Genomic DNA, 17,232 nt, shown 5'->3' on the forward strand with positions numbered 1-17,232 from the left:
AGCATCGGAGGGCCGGCGCTGGAGATCCCGGCCACTGGCTTTCTTGCAGGATCTTCCAGGAGGACGCCACCAGCCGGCGCACCACCACCCACCGTTCCAGCAGCGGAGCTCCTCCTCTCTCGGCTCACGGTCGCCCCCGGGTCCACTTTCCAGCAACAGATTTGTTTACACTTAAAATTATCCCCAAAAAGACATATGTCCTATAATGTTGACAAGTAGAAAACATAGGGATGAACATGAACATAAAAAGATGACCGGCAGTCATCTTGGCCTTCACATCATGATGGGGAAAGCCCCTTTACTAGTTGCTCCTTCATAAAAATGATGAAAGTGGATTACCTTCTACTTATCTTTGCTTGAGATGCATCACATCTCGAAGCTTCTGGGTATGCAAAACACCATTGAATTTGTTGCACTTGTCTCCTTGGTATTTTGAGCATGATGTAATGAACATTAGATTCAATAACAACCTAAGCTCCAATGTCAAAACTAGTAGTGATTGGGGGGGGGGGGGGGGGGGGGGGGGGTAAAATGGATCATCCTGCTCAAGGCAAGGGATCATCCCGTCTCGGCTGAGCAGACCACAACACCGACCAGACAGGACCACAGTCCTGCTCAGAATCAGCTCGATCTCAGACTCCACCAAAGGCTCAGTTGACCTCGGTCGGATCTCTCCGCTACTACGACTTGCAATAATCTCTACGTGGTCGTACATTACCATGTCACCGTGCCATGCTTTGCTTGCCGGCCAACGACAGCCAAGGACAACGCCATGCTGCTTCAGCCATACTCCGTCATACCTATCAACGCCTTACCGTCCACAGAAATTGCCTACGTCGTACGTCTCAAGCAAGCTCTAGCTGTGCGCCATCTGTCTAAAATCTATCTCCTCCCATAATGAGGATGGGTCATACTTCCGCCACCTGGACACCTCTACCGGGACTATAAATGCCCCATCAGGTAACTTTAAAGGATGACTTTTGGACCAACTAAGATCCACTCTAACTTGAGCGTCGGAGGGGCCTCACCGGAACTACCGGTGAGGCTTTGTGCAGGTATTCCATCGCGCGGATGGTGGCTCCCCTTTCTCTGCCCCAGCCAGTAGCTCCCTCGACTCCTCCGGCATGGTCACCCTCGGGCCAAATTTGAACCACAACAAGTAGATTGAACACCAAGTTTGAGGTAACAAGGTAGCACAAGGAAAATCCGCATAAACTCTTCACCTATCGAAAATCAAGCAAAAAAATATGAGGAAGATGATCATAGGAGAACTCTTTTGCAAAGTCAAGTCTTTATTCAAAATAATAAGATGCTTCATCATACATTATATAATGATTATGCCGCATGGATAATGGAACAAGTTTCCACCCCCATGCATTAATTATTAAAAAACAAAAAATCATTTGAAATTTCAAAGAGAAACATCCCATCATTCAACCAGCGGACTAATAGCTCTGATATTAAATGCAACCCTTCGAAGTGATGGCTGCACAATAGCTCCCATAGACTGGGTTTCTCGTGTAGACTGTGTATTCAAAAATTTGTTTCTTGGACTAACACCTTTTTGGCCCGAGCTAGAGAGGTCCAGTTTCAATTCGCAAACTTTTTACAAGACAGCCCATAACTGAGCGGGACATACTTGTTCTGCAACATGAAGAGAGGACCTCACAATTTTTTTAAGAAAAGAGAGAGAAGAGATAGGAAGTTTTAACCCAATATATTAAGATGCAAGGTAATAGCAAACAAAATGAAGGGGGAAGAACGTTGAGCTCTGCTAAGTCACAACTGCTTGCAATATATGAATCGCCTATGATTCAAAACTAGGTCTCTCCATATATTTTTTAGCTCCAAAGCAAAAAGGATCTGATCTCAACCCTCAAAAACTTGATTATCTCAAAATAGAAAAAAATGTCTATTCATGTTTTTGAGAAAACTTCCCTTATATCTCACAAAGTTATATAGTATAGGGTAGGTACTATTGTTCTTGCCTTAAGGATATGAAATAGACATGGAGCGGATACCCTCCATTCTGCTTCATTCGAGCAGGCGTACTAGCTTCAATCTCGCTCCCACAATCATCCTGTTGCTAAATTTCTAGGCCTAGTTAGCCATCTTGATGTGAGCCTTAATGCAATGCTCAAATAACATGTCATAAAAATTCTTGAGCCTCTTTAGGGATCGTGGGATGTGGCACCTGAAAGGCCTGCAATAGCGCAAGTGGCACTATGATAACAATGCCGATGGTAAAGATGAACAGAAATTCTCGGAGGCACACACGAGAGAAGACCTTATGGAGTGGTTTTTCTTTTTTTCCACATAGCTTATCGCATCATGACAACCGAAGAGTCAAATCCACGAAAATTGGGGAGGAGGGAAAAGTCTTCATAGACGGACATGAGAGATAGACACCTTCATGAGAATGAAGATTCGAAGGAGGAGAAAGGGACTCAGGGAGGATGAGGAAGGGCCCATGGATGGATTGACGAGGAAGACAAGAGGATCCCGTGTGGGCGGCCTCACAAACAATACTTCACATTTTTTCTTTCTTTTTTTTAAAGTCACGAGATGGACAAATTTCATTAGTATGAAGAGTTTCGTCATCCTTTGATTCTTCTATTTTCACTTTAAGATGGATGTGATAGGATATAAATCAAAAAAAAAGGAAGACTACTCTTTATGATCTTTGTGCACACACTAGAGAAATTTTATTTTATGATGATGCTATATGTCGGAGTACTTATAGATTTGAAAATATTGTGAGGCACTGAGTGTAAAAATTTCATAGTTAATAAGAAAAATGATTTCTTTTTTTTTTTGAGAAGCATATAATTTCAATGAAGGATGATAATTTAAGTTTTCTGACTCTATATAAGTACTCAAGATCTACCCAGTACATAATTGATATGGGACTAAACATACGTCCGCATGGTCCTCACAGCTTCTCCATTCACTTAATTAAGCTTATCAAGCGAAAAATGATGAGCTTATCCCCATTCTCGCTATCGAATAAAACCATGATCGTCCTAGCTTTACCCTTCGTATGATCCTACAATACATGTTGAATGAGTTCTTAGAGTTTTTTATAATTATTTCCTAGTAGCAATAACAATAGCTCAGGTGACTTCGGCTTCGAGCCCTAGAACAAAATTCTCTATACCTTTTGATTAATGCTCTATGGGCTTTCTTTAGTGAACTTTTCGAATCCATAAAATGTTGGATGCAACATGCAAAAAAATCTGATAACAATTTAGTAAAAGACAGGAACATGATTATTTTTTAAGTATATAAATATTTAATTTCAATTAGATAATCTTTAAAATTTATTCTATTATTGTTGTAAAACATTCAACATAGATAAATCTATAAAATAGATAATAATGCATTCTTATTTTTCCACGTCTCCTAGAAAGAAAAGTTGATCGCTTGCCCGACCTCATCCTTTCTCTTTTGTTCAAATTTTTCAAAGAATACAAGTTTTCACGCATGCTTTGTGGAAAACCAAACAAATGAGGATTCAACCACCAAGGTTCTTCCCCTTTCAAACAAGTGTGACAAAATCGCTTGCGACAAGACACCACCCACCTAAGGACTTCCCGCTAATGCAATTTCCCGTTCCTATACTTTTCCTTAATCCGACTTGGTGCAGGTCCCAGACTACGCAGCCGGAGCAAGAATTCCACAAATCATGCCAGGCCTCTCTCTGTTTATGATTGCAACCGGCGTTAAAGACTTCCACCAGTCGAAAAAGAATTCTACAAATCAAACAAGGACTTTTCGCCTTCCTTCCATGCACGTAGCCAAACTTCTCCATCTTATCATCCCCGTTCCATCCAGAAATTTAAAAAATGTCAAAAAATATCCCCTATAAATACCCCCACAAACCTCAGACGCTCTCACCAACTCCTCCTCTCTTGCATTCGGAATCCATCCAGTGCAAGCCTTCCTAGTCCTCAATGGCCAACCCATCGCTTCTCCTTGCCATTTTCTTTGCTGCCCTCTACGTCCAAGGTTTGCTTCATGATCCATTTTTAAAGCCTCCGAGCCTCGTTTTCGTCTCCCTTCTTATAATATCTGGCTAACCTCTAAAATTTTTCAGGTGGGCTTTCAACTACGTTCACCATCAAGAACAACTGCGGCCAAACGATCTGGCCTGGCGTGCAGACCAACCCCAACGTCCCGGCGTTCCCGTCGACGGGCTTCGAGCTCGCCGCCTCGGCCTCCAACTCGATAACCGCCCCGGCCAAGTGGGCCGGCCGGATGTGGGGCCGGACCAGTTGCTCCACCGACTCGTCGGGGAAATTTACATGCCAGACCGGTGACTGCGGCAGCGGGCAGGTCGCATGCAACGGCAACGGTGGTGCCCCACCCGCCTCGCTCGTCGAGTTCACGCTGCAGGGCGATGGTGGGAAGGATAACTACGACATTAGCTTGGTCGATGGCTTCAACTTGCCGGTTTCCATCACTCCACAGGGCGTGTCGGGCTGCACCGCCCCATCATGCTCGGCGAACATCAACGCCGATTGCCCGGCAGTGCTGCAGGACACGGTATCCGGTTCCGTCGTTGGCTGCAAGAGCGCTTGCCTGGAATTTAACCAGCCCCAGTACTGCTGCACTGGAGATCATAACACCGAGGCAACATGCCCGCCGACGAACTACTCGGAGTTCTTCAAGAATAAGTGCCCTCAGGCTTACAGTTACGCTTATGATGATAAAACCAGTCTCTTCACTTGCACTGGGGCTAATTACCTCATCACCTTCTGTCCTTGAGAACGTTTGGTGCATCACCGAGTCCTTGTTATCTACACTATAGTAATAATAGGAGAATAAAGCTCAAAATCCGGAGAGGGAGAAAATCCTCTCCGAATCATTGTTTGGTGAGGCTACGACGTCATGCAGTCATCCATCTGCACGACAAATTAATTCTTATTTCAATTAATAAACTTCTTTTTTGCTCCTTACGTTTGAGGGAGAGCATCCTCCCAAATTGTATTAGGACAATATGTCGAGCCTTAGATTTGGAGCATTACATGGCCGTGCTACCATAGGGTATTGCTCATATTAACACGAAGCCGACAATGATTCTTTATATAGCATGAAAAAAAATGTTCAATGTCATTTACTAAACAAAAAGAAATGGATACAGAGCATCTAAATCCAACATATGAATTCATAGACATAACTATATTTATTGCTAGCTTGCAACTATACTTCAAGCTTTATTGTTTCATCTTTCCTTCATTTATTCTTCGCTGCTCCTAGTACCTTTAATTATCTAAAACAAAAGAAAAACATAAAGAAATGAATGAGCTTTGTGGCTTAATAAGTAACCATACACCACCTTACCGGATCAAGCATAAATTTTTATATAATTCAATGCATCATTTGAAAAATAGAATAATATTGTAAAATAAAATATTTCATAATCATAATAACAAACTATCATAGCAAATCAATCATGTATGTACAGATCATGCAAATTTATAAAGTTGATTATGTAATTTAAAATATCCATAATCGTCGAATATTTGCCACTTATGATAGGAACCTAACTCTAACAACCTATAAATTTGCTCTTAGATAGTATCATATTTCACATGAAAAATGCATGGTCAATATGCCTTCTAACGAAGTACAACATACTATGTTGCAACCTGCACTTTCAATGGGATTTTCCTTTCCCTTAAAAAAAAAAAGAAAAAGAAAAAAAAAAGAGACCGCAAAAACTCATCTAACTATGGGAAGAAAAAAAATCTCCTAAAGAAACTAAGAGTAACATAATCCGAAAAGAGAGAGAGGAAGAGATCGAGAATAACATGGGAAGTGACTTGCTTGTAGAGAAACTGACCAAGATCAAACATTTGCTGTTCTCTGTAGCACATTTGGTTATTAATACCTATGTATGCGCCACCATCTTCTTGGATCAGAGAAGGGCCAACGTTGGAGAGCCCGCTTGACGTTATCATCCTCGTCCCCATTGCAAAGAATAGTGATGATGGCCGGGTTTGGGAGCCCGAACCAGCTGCATGCCCACTCGACGTAGCCGAGGTTGGCCTTTTACTACAAGAGTAGAGCACTGTCGCGTGGGCCAGCCCAAAGGCATTTGACTCGTTCCTGCATGCGGAGATTTTTAACTAAATGGATAACCAAAAAAACCTATAACCCAATTTCGACATGATTTATCTGATCATAACCTGATTAATCTAAATTTTAATCTATTAAATTTACATCAGCTTAACCTACATCTCTTTCCATAGGATAATATATAAACATATTGTTATACTGATATAGAGTTAATAATGGGTCATTCAGTTTGAATTTGCAATTTATCGACCTAAATTGATTATTGAAAACTTGGAATAAAAGAGGAGTGGGAGCACTGCTCCGAATATAGAAGTAGTGGAAGAAATGATAACTACTATGAATAACAGTTGGGTTCGCATGCCACAAATTAGCAAAAAGTATAAGAGTTAAAATTGAAGAGTGACACCTGCCATATTCGTTAATAGAATCCACTATTAGTTTCAAGTTGTAGCGGTACTGGAAGGACTCCATTCCACGGAATGATATATGAAAAAAAATTGTATTTTTACTTTATATTAATGAAAATTTATCCTTTATCTAATTTTGTTTTGCTTTGATGAATTTCTATTCTCATTCTATATTTCATACAAGGCATCATAATTGTGAAAGTCCTTGAAAGATTAAGCCGGTAGAATCTATCTCACTTCATTAGCATCCATCAAGTTTGTATCCTTTTTGGTGACTAACTGATGGCACAGTCGTGCATTCATCCAACTATTAAATTTGCCTTATTCTTCTTTCCGACACATAGAGATCATGCGAAACACCACATTAACTTGGATAGGCTGGCCTTTTCAAGTTGCCTATCAAGACAACCAAGATTTATCAAATTTTTGATAAATTTTAAATGTATAAAATGGAATGCAAGAAATTTAGAATTCTATTGTAGTAACAAATAAAAATTAAAAACAAAATTCTCATCTCCTCTCTTCAATTATATTTATACCTTCAAGTTTGGGTTGGTAGTTTTTATAGAAAGCTAAATTGGAGGAATACTTCTTGAAACAACTAATAGCATTTACTTGAACAGATAATATTTAGCCATATGTCTAAATATTATATATGAAATATATATGTCTAATATGAAGGTACATCTATTACATACATACACACACACACACACACAAAACCTTATTCCAAGCTCTCTATTCATCATATAGACTTCCGTATTAATAATATTATCAATACATTTATTTATTTCAGATAATAAGCAAGACTTTTATATTTGTTCTATTTTGTTCAATTCTCTGTTCTATTATGCTATCTATTGTACTATCAATTCTATATTGCACTTCAAAAATAGTTTAAAAAATGAGAAAAAATTGCATCCCACACATTGTGCTGGTTATATGCTAGTATATATCTAAAATGGCGGCTCATCTTCTGCAATGTTCTTCCTTCGTCACATGGTCATGGTATTAATAGCACTGATATTAATGTACTTCATCATCATTAAAGTTTATTATTTAATATGCAATATATATTAATGATATTGTTGCCCAGTAGATACAACCCAAGAGGAGGGGGGGGTGAATTGGGTCTTTTAAAACTTTTAACCTACTTCTGAAAGTTTTTGATTAATTATGCTAAGTTGTATGGATGCACAGTGAAAGTCAACAGTTTGATGTATAGAATGTGACTTGATTGAATATGCTTGCAACTAAAGGATGCGCGGATAACAGTAAAGCAAGCAATTTATCTAAGTAAGTAAGTGTGTTAGTTAGACAATGACAAGAGGCATTATAAACACAACAAACATATAGTGGTTCGGTGCACCCCAGCACCTACATCCACTCCCCAAGACCTCTTGGGAATTTCACTATAATCCTACAGATTACAGCCGGTTATTTTACAAGCTCACAACCCAATTTGTTGTTTTACGAGCGCACAACGAACTCGGTCGGTTTTCCCAGGCTCACCGACTAGAACCACCCCGATTGTTTTTCCGGGATCACAATCAAACCCTTACACCGTTGGTTTCGACCTAGGCTCACCAACAAACCTCTCACCGTTGGTTTTCCTTTTGGCTCACCAACAAACCTTAACCCCTTGATTCAATCCCTTGATTGAATCAAGTTACAAGATATTAAAAACAAAGTTTAAAACAAATCAAAGCTTCTTAAACAAGCAAATATAACAATATAAACAAATAGAGTAAAGAGAAGCCCTCAAACGAGTTTTGAAGATGAAGGAGCTCGGCTTCTTCTTTACTTGACCCTCTTCTGATTTGGCACGAAGTAGAGGATTACCGAGGCAGCACACGGATGGAGACGAAGCTTTGGGATGCACTTAGATGCTCTTCTTCTCTCTATTTCACTTTGAGTGGCCCTTTTGTGCTTATGGGAGATTTTCCTTGTAATCTCTTTGAAATCTCTTTCCTAAATGTTCTCTCCCACTTCCATGCCTTCTCCCCTAGCTCTCCTCTTGTTTTTATAGCTTTAGATGGCGTGGAAACAAGAATCTAGCCGTTAGAGACAAAAATAGAGCCGTTGGACACAGTCTGCACCTCCTGACAATATTACCGTTGGGATCGGAGTCGACTCGCGCGATCAGGAGTCGACTCGCCTGTTGCAGGAGTCGACTCGTGCTTTACTGGAGACGACTCGGCCACTGTTCCAAATTTGAATTAATGTGCTTGCCTTGTCCTTGGGTCGACTCGGATCAAACTGGAGTCGACTCGCCAATGGCTGGAGACGACTCGGGTACTTGGGGGTCGGCTCATTCTCAGGAATCCAGAGGACATACTTTCTGATTTTCTTCCTCGAGTCGACTCGGATTCCCTTTGAGTCGACTCGGCTCTCAGAGCCCGAAAAACTGATCCTCTGTATTTTTGGGTTCGCGCTGCCTTGGAGTCGACTCGAACTGTCTTGGAGTCGACTCGCCTCTCAGAGACGAAAATACCATCTTCTGTCTTTGGGGTTGCGCTGTCTTGGAGTCGACTCGGACTTTGTGGGAGTCGACTCGAATCTCAGTGTCCGAAAAACTGCTCTCTGACTTTTCCCTTGTGTAACACTGAGAGTCGACTCTCGCTTTCTTTGGAGTCGACCAGCCAACCATCGGAGTCGACTCGCGTTCCACAGGAGTCGACTCGAATCTCAGCCCTAAATGTCTTTTCTGTCTTTCTGTCTTGTTACTCCCTGGAGTCGACTCGTTCTACTCTGGAGTCGACTCGAAGACTGTTCTTTTGAATTTTCCTTTGAATTTGCTCCTCCAATTTGAATCCTTTGAACTTGAAACTTGGGCCAATAAATTGTAGCTTTCTTCCAACTTTTCTTGAGAGCTTTGGAGGTCTTCTTGTGTTCTTTCAACTTGCTATGTTCCTTGCAAAATAAATATCTTTCTCCTTGCAACACAAACATTAGTATTTATACTTCAAGGTTTTGTGATCATCAAAATCAATATCTTTGGGTCATCAGTCTCCCCCTTTTTGATGATGACAAAACTTGGAGTATATGCAATATAAAATATATTGTGTTCTAGAAGTAATACATAGCTAAGTTGCATGAAGTAGAAAACATATATATTTAAAAAACATACTTCATGATAATGCTTTAGATTTAATCATCTTAACACAATCAACATATTTCAATTTAAGCTGATTTGTATTCAATTCAAAACACAAAGCATTATGAGCATATACTTAGATATTTCTCTCCCTTTTTGACAACATCAAAAAGATAGTGAAACATTAAGCACAAAGATAAGAATCCTCAAATATTTCTTTTCCTTATTGTACTCTGATTTGCATGTCAAATTATTGCAAGGCAATAATATTAGAATCAGATTAATGAGCATAGATCAGAGCCAATTAAGATAATTTCAGAGCAGAACACATCGAATGTGATTCCAAGAAATTTTCTAATTTGATACCACAGATAGTTTTCTAATCAAGTGTAGGTGGAATCGTTCTTAAGTTAATTCAAGAAGTACCACAAATGATATTCAAAGAAAGTTCGAGTGGAAATTTAACCTCTCTTCAATAATAAGTATGAAAGCTTGTTCATTTAAGATCTTTTGCCCAATCTATTAAGTATTTTATCAACATGAGAGCAATTTAATTAATTTTCAGAGTAAAAGATCAAAACTTATATACTTGAAAGACATATCATCATGTTGGATCATTAATTCTTAATGACTTCAAAGTTCTTTTATGATAATAAGAGCATTGGGGCACAAATACCAAAATATGAATTCATGCAGTTTTTGATACATCTTAGAGCTCTTTTACAAACTTTCTTTTATTCCTTTGGAAAATAAGCACAATTTGATACATATATAAAAATATGAATTGGCACAAAATTGAAGTTCTAAAGAGCAAGCTAATTAGGACTCATTAGTGAATTCCAAAATAGATTTTCTAAGAGATACTCAAGAAAATTCAACATGTTATTCTCCCCCTTTTTCATTAGATTAGAGGCTCTTAAGATCAACTATTTGAATTGCAATTTGGTTCATGATTGATGCATAAGACATACTAACCAAATAACAAGCCTCAAGGTGTATCGTAAAAAATTTTCTTTCTCCCCCTTAATTGATCATTCCATTTAAAAGTTTAGAATTTGAAGATAATGTTCAATAAAATTGTCAATCTCAAAAATATATTTTCTATAAGTTTCAGCTTATTTTCATAAGACTCAAGGTTTGAGATAGGACTTCCTTTATAGAACTCATCTCAAGGTATAAACTTATGATATAATTAAAGCAAGTCTTGCTATATAAGGAGGTTCATAAAAATCAAGGTATGCATTAAAGTAACTTTAGGATAAGAATCTAAAGCTCCCCCTCAAAAGATGCATTCCTCTTTAATCATTCTTTTCTTTTGTTGAATTTCAGATTTTACTGACAAGCGTGAATAAACCTGAAATTCTATGATATCGAGAATGTAGAGTAATCTAGAACTGTTCAAAATTTATAGCAATCACTCTTTTTAATTCTTTAAGAACAAGTTATGCTTTCTCCTAATCTTAGAGAAAATGTATAGAAATATTAGTCAGAAAATGATTCATTTGAAGCTCAGTTTCTTTCAAAAGCATTTACATTTTCTTTCTTTTAGAATCATTTGAGTGAGCTGAAATTTTTCTAGCTTTAAGATCATTCACTCTATATATATATATTCTGATGGAAGTCTTTAAGAATGTAGGAGAGAAAAACATGATTATTGAGGTATGTATATTTATAGAACTCAATTTCTTAATCACAGTTTTTCAGCAATGTATACATGAATCACAATAAATATTTTTAATATCAAAATAAAATCATATATTTAAAAATATTTGCTTGCAATCAAGATCATTGACAGACACATCATTTAGACCAATATTAGTATACTTTGAAGATAAGAAATGATATGTTTCGGATGCGTATCGGAGCAATCAACCAAGGCATCAAAATTAATTCTGTTTTTCTTAAATTAAGACTTTATTTAGAAATCATATGGAGTTTAAGCTTTTATACAAAATCAGATTCTGAATTACATAGGATTTTCAATAGAGGCTTTCAAAATCATAATTTGAGATATGTATCGTCCACATTATAGCTCATCTTAAATCATTACGATTGAAAACACATATTTCAAGCATATTCAGAATATTTGTATTTATGTTGAGTTCTGGTATGAGTTAGCACATTATATATCAAAGTTAATCAAGTTGAAGGATAAAACAAACTCAATTCATTTTGCCTAAATAGAGATATCCTTCTCTTCTCTTTTTTACAAATTTATTCAACTTTCAGATTTTAATGATGATTGTGAATGACAAATCTGAAATTTCTTTTCAATAATACCAAACAAAAAAAATTTTATGTAGTATTTCAAACATTCAATCAAATTGTCCAAGCATGGAGCATTACAAAATATTGAGAACCCAAAATTCAAAGCATCATGCCATATGCAAAATATATTATGTGTTAAGTCATGCATTAGAATATTAAGAGTAAGCATATCAAGGATCAAAATGACTTGATTCTTCTTATATACTTTCATTAACTTTGTCTTTCATTTTTACTTTCTTATGCTCTATACTCTATTTGCTCCCTATCCGGTGGAGTTGGGAAGGGGCACGAGGTACTACCACTAGCCTCCCTCTTGTGCCGTCCCTAATATGCCCTACACCGAATAGTTGGGTCAAATAGTGCCGGGTACTACCACTAGCCTCCCCATTGGCACCATCCCTATGATGAGCAATATAGAAAGATTAAAATGTTTACTTCAAACTTTCCCTGTTTAAGTGTAATTAATTATGGATTTTATCCCTTCCAAAAGAATGCTCACACAAGTCTCACAAATGTGCCGAATATATTATGTTTGTTTTGCTTTTCCTTAAGATTGAAGTATTTGCCTTTACTTAGATTTTACTTCTCTTGAATAATATCCATTTTCTTTTCTTTATCTCTCTCTCTTTTTGTTATTCTCAAGTAATTTACATGAAGGAGCAGAATAAAGAGTTAATCTTATGTATCATATATATGTATATCATGCAAACAATATTTTCATTATGCTCATAGATTCATAACTTCTCACAAGTTATTTTACATCAAAATTTTAAGCATATACTTATGTATTTCATGGTTATGATATAGTCAAAGAAATAATTTAGTTTGGGCAAACCATGAAACAGTTTCTAAAAGTATAAGTCAGTCAATACACATATAGACATGATATCAAAAATTAATAATTAAAGAATTTAATCATGCCATAATAAGATTTAAGTTATTGACTTTGCTCAATTAATTTATGAGAAAGATATCTAAAATTACCTATTCATTATATATTCTTCAAGCCAAACTAGATTTCTTATGTGTGAACTTTTGGCTGAAGAAGATCCTCTCTCTTGTTTGCATGTGAATGTTTATTGTATCTTATGTGGAGGTGTCCTTCAAGTTGAAATCTCTCATTTTCTTGCTCAAGGATCCTGCATTATTAACAAACTCCTTCTCTTTCTTGGAAGAAAGTCTTTAGTTTCTTTAAGATACAAAATATTCATTCAACATATTTCTTAACTAGATGACTCAATATAAGATATGACAATAATCAAATGTTGAATCACTTTACTCAAGAGATTGCCTAAATATAAGCAAGCACATGTCACTTGAACTAAAGAGATAGTTTCATTAACCAAGATGGTTCAAGGACAAGCATGTGAGGCAATAGGAAGATTCATCAAGGTCAAATCAAAAAAAAAAAAAAATTTTTTTTTTGTTTTTAGAATCAATTTAGCTTAGATTCTATTTGCTTAAGATAATTATCAACAAGACATGCTAGCTAAGTTTTAATCAACTTATCTTAAACAATTGTTTCTATCAAAATTCAGATTATGATTTATTTGTTATCAATAAAATATGATTCATTAAAGTTAGATTGAAGTCCTGCACAAGGTAGCATAATGAGAATACAATCTGGTCTACGAGCTGTATGATAAAATAATTATTCTATCATGCTTCAATACAGCTTTAAAACAATAGATCAACTTTGCTCATTCTTTTCAAATTCTACAAGATGGGGTCATAGACATACCTTCTTCATGCCAATCTTCTATGAGAGTTTTCTTGTGGACTAATTTTGGTCAATGAAGATCACCTTTCTTGTTTGTCTTAGTTTGGAGTTTGAGAGAAGATGTTAATTCATTCATCATACATATTTCAAACTCACCTTGCATGAGCTTAGTAAAATCTTCATATAACTCTTCATTAGTAGAACCAAAAATGATGTCATCAATGCATACCTTGAGCAAATAAGATATCACAAATTTTTCTTTTTGATGCATAGATTTATCACTATTACTTTCTATAAAAAAAAGGTTACTTAAGCTTTTATATCCTGCTTTTGATGCTTGTTCCAAATTATATATTGCTTTATCATATTTGTAATGAGTGTTTTCAAATATGGTGGTTATTTAACATATATCTTTGTTAATAAGCACCTAGGAGTGTATTCTACACATTCATTTGATAGAATATAAAGCTCATAAAGCAAGCAAATGATAATGGTGATCTTTACTTCTAATCATGCAAGAATTTTCTTAAGATCTATTTCATCTTTTCTTAATTTAGTCTTTTAGTAGTCATCAATTTTTCTTTATTAAGTCCATTTCTGAAAAACTCAATTTGGTTCTAATTATTAACAAGTTTTCAGATTGTTATATGCAACAGATTAACCATATACATATATAATTTTAATTTCAGTTTCTTGATCATTAATCATTAGTCTCATAAAGAATAAAATGAATTGATATTTCTACAACTCGAATCTTTTCATTGAATGTTCTATATGCATTGCTTGATGAATGATATCTAAGAATAGAAATAGCTTTATCAGATTTGGCATTATTTTCATAAGAACATATCAAGCATAACGTGTACGACTGAAAGATATGCAATAGTTTATTTTCTATTTTTCAGAAGAACAAAAAGAAGTTTTCATAAAAAATAGATCTAATAGAAATCATATGTATGACAAGCAGTGATGATAGCTTTTAAAAATTATTTAAGTAGATGACTATCATACACAATTGTCTTTTTCATTTCTTCAAGAATTCTATTAACCCTATTTTACTTAAGGTGTCCTTGGTGCTGAAATAATTAATTTCTGTATAAACTTTATCAGGATTTTGGTTTTCTACACTGTGCCATGATACTCTTTATCTTCACAGTTTGGAAACCTTTTTCATTTGAAACACTTTTACAGGATTTAGCAAATACAGAAAATTCTTTAATTTTATTTGCCAAGAACAAATCCAATGTAAGCTTTTGAAAACTTAGTGATGGAAACAACATCTTTAGATTTAGAAATTGATTCTTGTTTGTTTCCTTAGTTAACATGCATAGTAAACTTTGACCTTTCAGAAGATAATCTAAGTAAGCCAATGGCAAGGTCTTTTGAGATTAAGTACATACTAGCATGAGTTGATTTTATATGCCAAAGATGGTTTCTTTAATCTTGGTATTCATAGTGCATATATTCAAAAGCACACCAAGTACACATTATCATATCTATGATCAATAAACAATAATACCATGGATAAAAACTCTCAATCAAGCATATAGAGAATTCATAGAGTTAATCTTAATAAATTGATTAATCATTTAGCAACTTATCCAATAGTGAGTAAAGTATACTATAAAATGAAATGATTTGATTATATTTTCAAAAGTATTTTCTATATCACAAAATTGATCAATACTAGCAATTCATATCAAATACTAAAGCAAAAATAATGATGAGATGCAAGGATTACTGATTTTATTATTATTATTTTTGTTAATAACTTTTCATAAGTATATTATAAGTTTCTTTTGTTCCATGGGTATCTTGGCACACCTATGTCTACATCCTCATATTTTCATTTTGGGTACCCAAGCTTGCTTGGGTCCTTGAGAGTTAGGACATATGGTTCCTTTTGGAACCCAAATCTGTTTAATAGTAATAACTTTATCATTTGATTTAATTGTGTTAGAACGATGGAAAAAGTTGTTATGCCCATTCTTTTCATGTTTGAAATAAGTTATCTTATTTAATGGTTTGCTTGGTGAGTTGATAACCTTTTTCTCTAGAGATTTATTGTTAAGTAAAGGAGTCAATCCAAGTTTTGATTTATCATAAGCAACATATTGGCTTTCAAACATTATTTTTAATCGTTCTGAACTTACGGTGAATTTGTTGATAAAAGATTTTAATTGATTAATTTCTTTACTTAAGTTTTGATTTTCTTTAATTAAGCTATGATTTTTCTGAATCAATTCTTCTGAAAATGACCTTAAGCTTTCATTTTCAAAATTTAGTTTCTTAAGATTTTTATTCTTCATAGCTAGTTTTCTACATTCACCATACAAATCATGAAAAGCATTTAAAAGTTCATTATAAGAATATTCTTCATGAGATTCATTTGGTGTAAGATTAGATTCAGATTCTACTTTATCTTCTTGTACCATAAGACATAAATTAGTTACCTCTTGTGGTTCATTGTTGCTCCTAACTTTCAATTCCTTGTCTGACTTTCTCTTGGTCAAGGCTTTCTTGCGTTTTACCTCTTTCTTCCTTTCTTCTTGCTTCCTCTTCTTCTTTGTCTTTAGGAAGCTGATTTGCCTCGGAGTCGACTCGGACCTTATTGGAGTCGACTCGGTTAACTTGAGGGTCGACTCTGGAATACTTGGAGTCGACTCGTTCACAGGACCTCCAAAACTAAGTCTCTGTTTTTCTCTAGGAGTCGACTCGGACAACCTGGGAGTCGACTCGACTGAGGTGGGAGATTCAACACCTTTTTCTGCAGTCTCATTGTTAGTAGGTAATTGAAGCACATGTGAGCTAATCTGAGATTTATCATAAATATTTTCTAAAGTATCCCAGATCTCCTTAGCAGATAAGCATGCAGAAATTTCATTAAACTTCGTTTCTTGAATAGCACAATATAACATGTTCATAGCATTAGCATTCAATTGTGCTAAGTCCTTTTCATTAATAGTTTGAGAGAGTGTGTGAAGGTCATTTATTATGATTTTCCATAAATAATAGTTTTGTGATTGAATAAAAATGCGCATGCGTATTTTCCAATGAGTATAGTTTATGCCATTAAATAGTGGAGGTGTATCAATTGATTGTCCTTCTCCTAGAAAACTATCTATTTGAGTTGTCATGATCTTTGGCTCTGGATCGTGAGATCAATAATTAAACTTAGAGCACCTGCTCTGATACCACTTGTTGCCCAGTAGATACAACCCAAGAGGGGGGGGGGTGAATTGGGTCTTTTAAAACTTTTAACCTACTTCTGAAAGTTTTTGATTAATTATGCTAAGTTGTATGGATGCACAGTGAAAGTCAACAGTTTGATGTATAGAATGTGACTTGATTGAATATGCTTGCAACTAAAGGATGCGCGGATAACAGTAAAACAAGCAATTTATCTAAGTAAGTAAGTGTGTTAGTTAGACAATGACAAGAGGCATTACAAACACAACAAACATATAGTGGTTCGGTGCACCCCAGCACCTACATCCACTCCCCAAGACCTCTTGGGAATTTCACTATAATCCTACAGATTACAGCCGGTTGTTTTACAAGCTCACAACCCAACTTGTTGTTTTACGAGCGCACAACGAACTCGGTCGGTTTTTCCAGGCTCACCGACTAGAACCACCCCGATTGTTTTTCCGGAATCA

At 35.8% G+C, this 17,232-nt stretch overlaps 1 protein-coding gene across 1 annotated transcript; it reads left to right on the forward strand.

The window, feature by feature from the left end:
- The first annotated feature begins 3,884 nt into the window (after positions 1 to 3,884).
- LOC120107090 (thaumatin-like protein 1b) lies at positions 3,885 to 4,958 on the forward strand. The gene is made up of 2 exons (XM_039120244.1): positions 3,885 to 4,008; positions 4,097 to 4,958. Exons 1-2 carry the CDS (start codon positions 3,954 to 3,956, stop codon positions 4,765 to 4,767), a joined length of 726 nt encoding a protein of 241 aa, XP_038976172.1. The 5' UTR covers positions 3,885 to 3,953; the 3' UTR covers positions 4,768 to 4,958.
- The last annotated feature ends 12,274 nt before the right edge of the window (positions 4,959 to 17,232 follow it).

This window comes from Phoenix dactylifera, unplaced genomic scaffold (assembly GCF_009389715.1).
Source record: "Phoenix dactylifera cultivar Barhee BC4 unplaced genomic scaffold, palm_55x_up_171113_PBpolish2nd_filt_p 000761F, whole genome shotgun sequence".
Taxonomy (NCBI): Eukaryota; Viridiplantae; Streptophyta; class Magnoliopsida; order Arecales; family Arecaceae; genus Phoenix; species Phoenix dactylifera.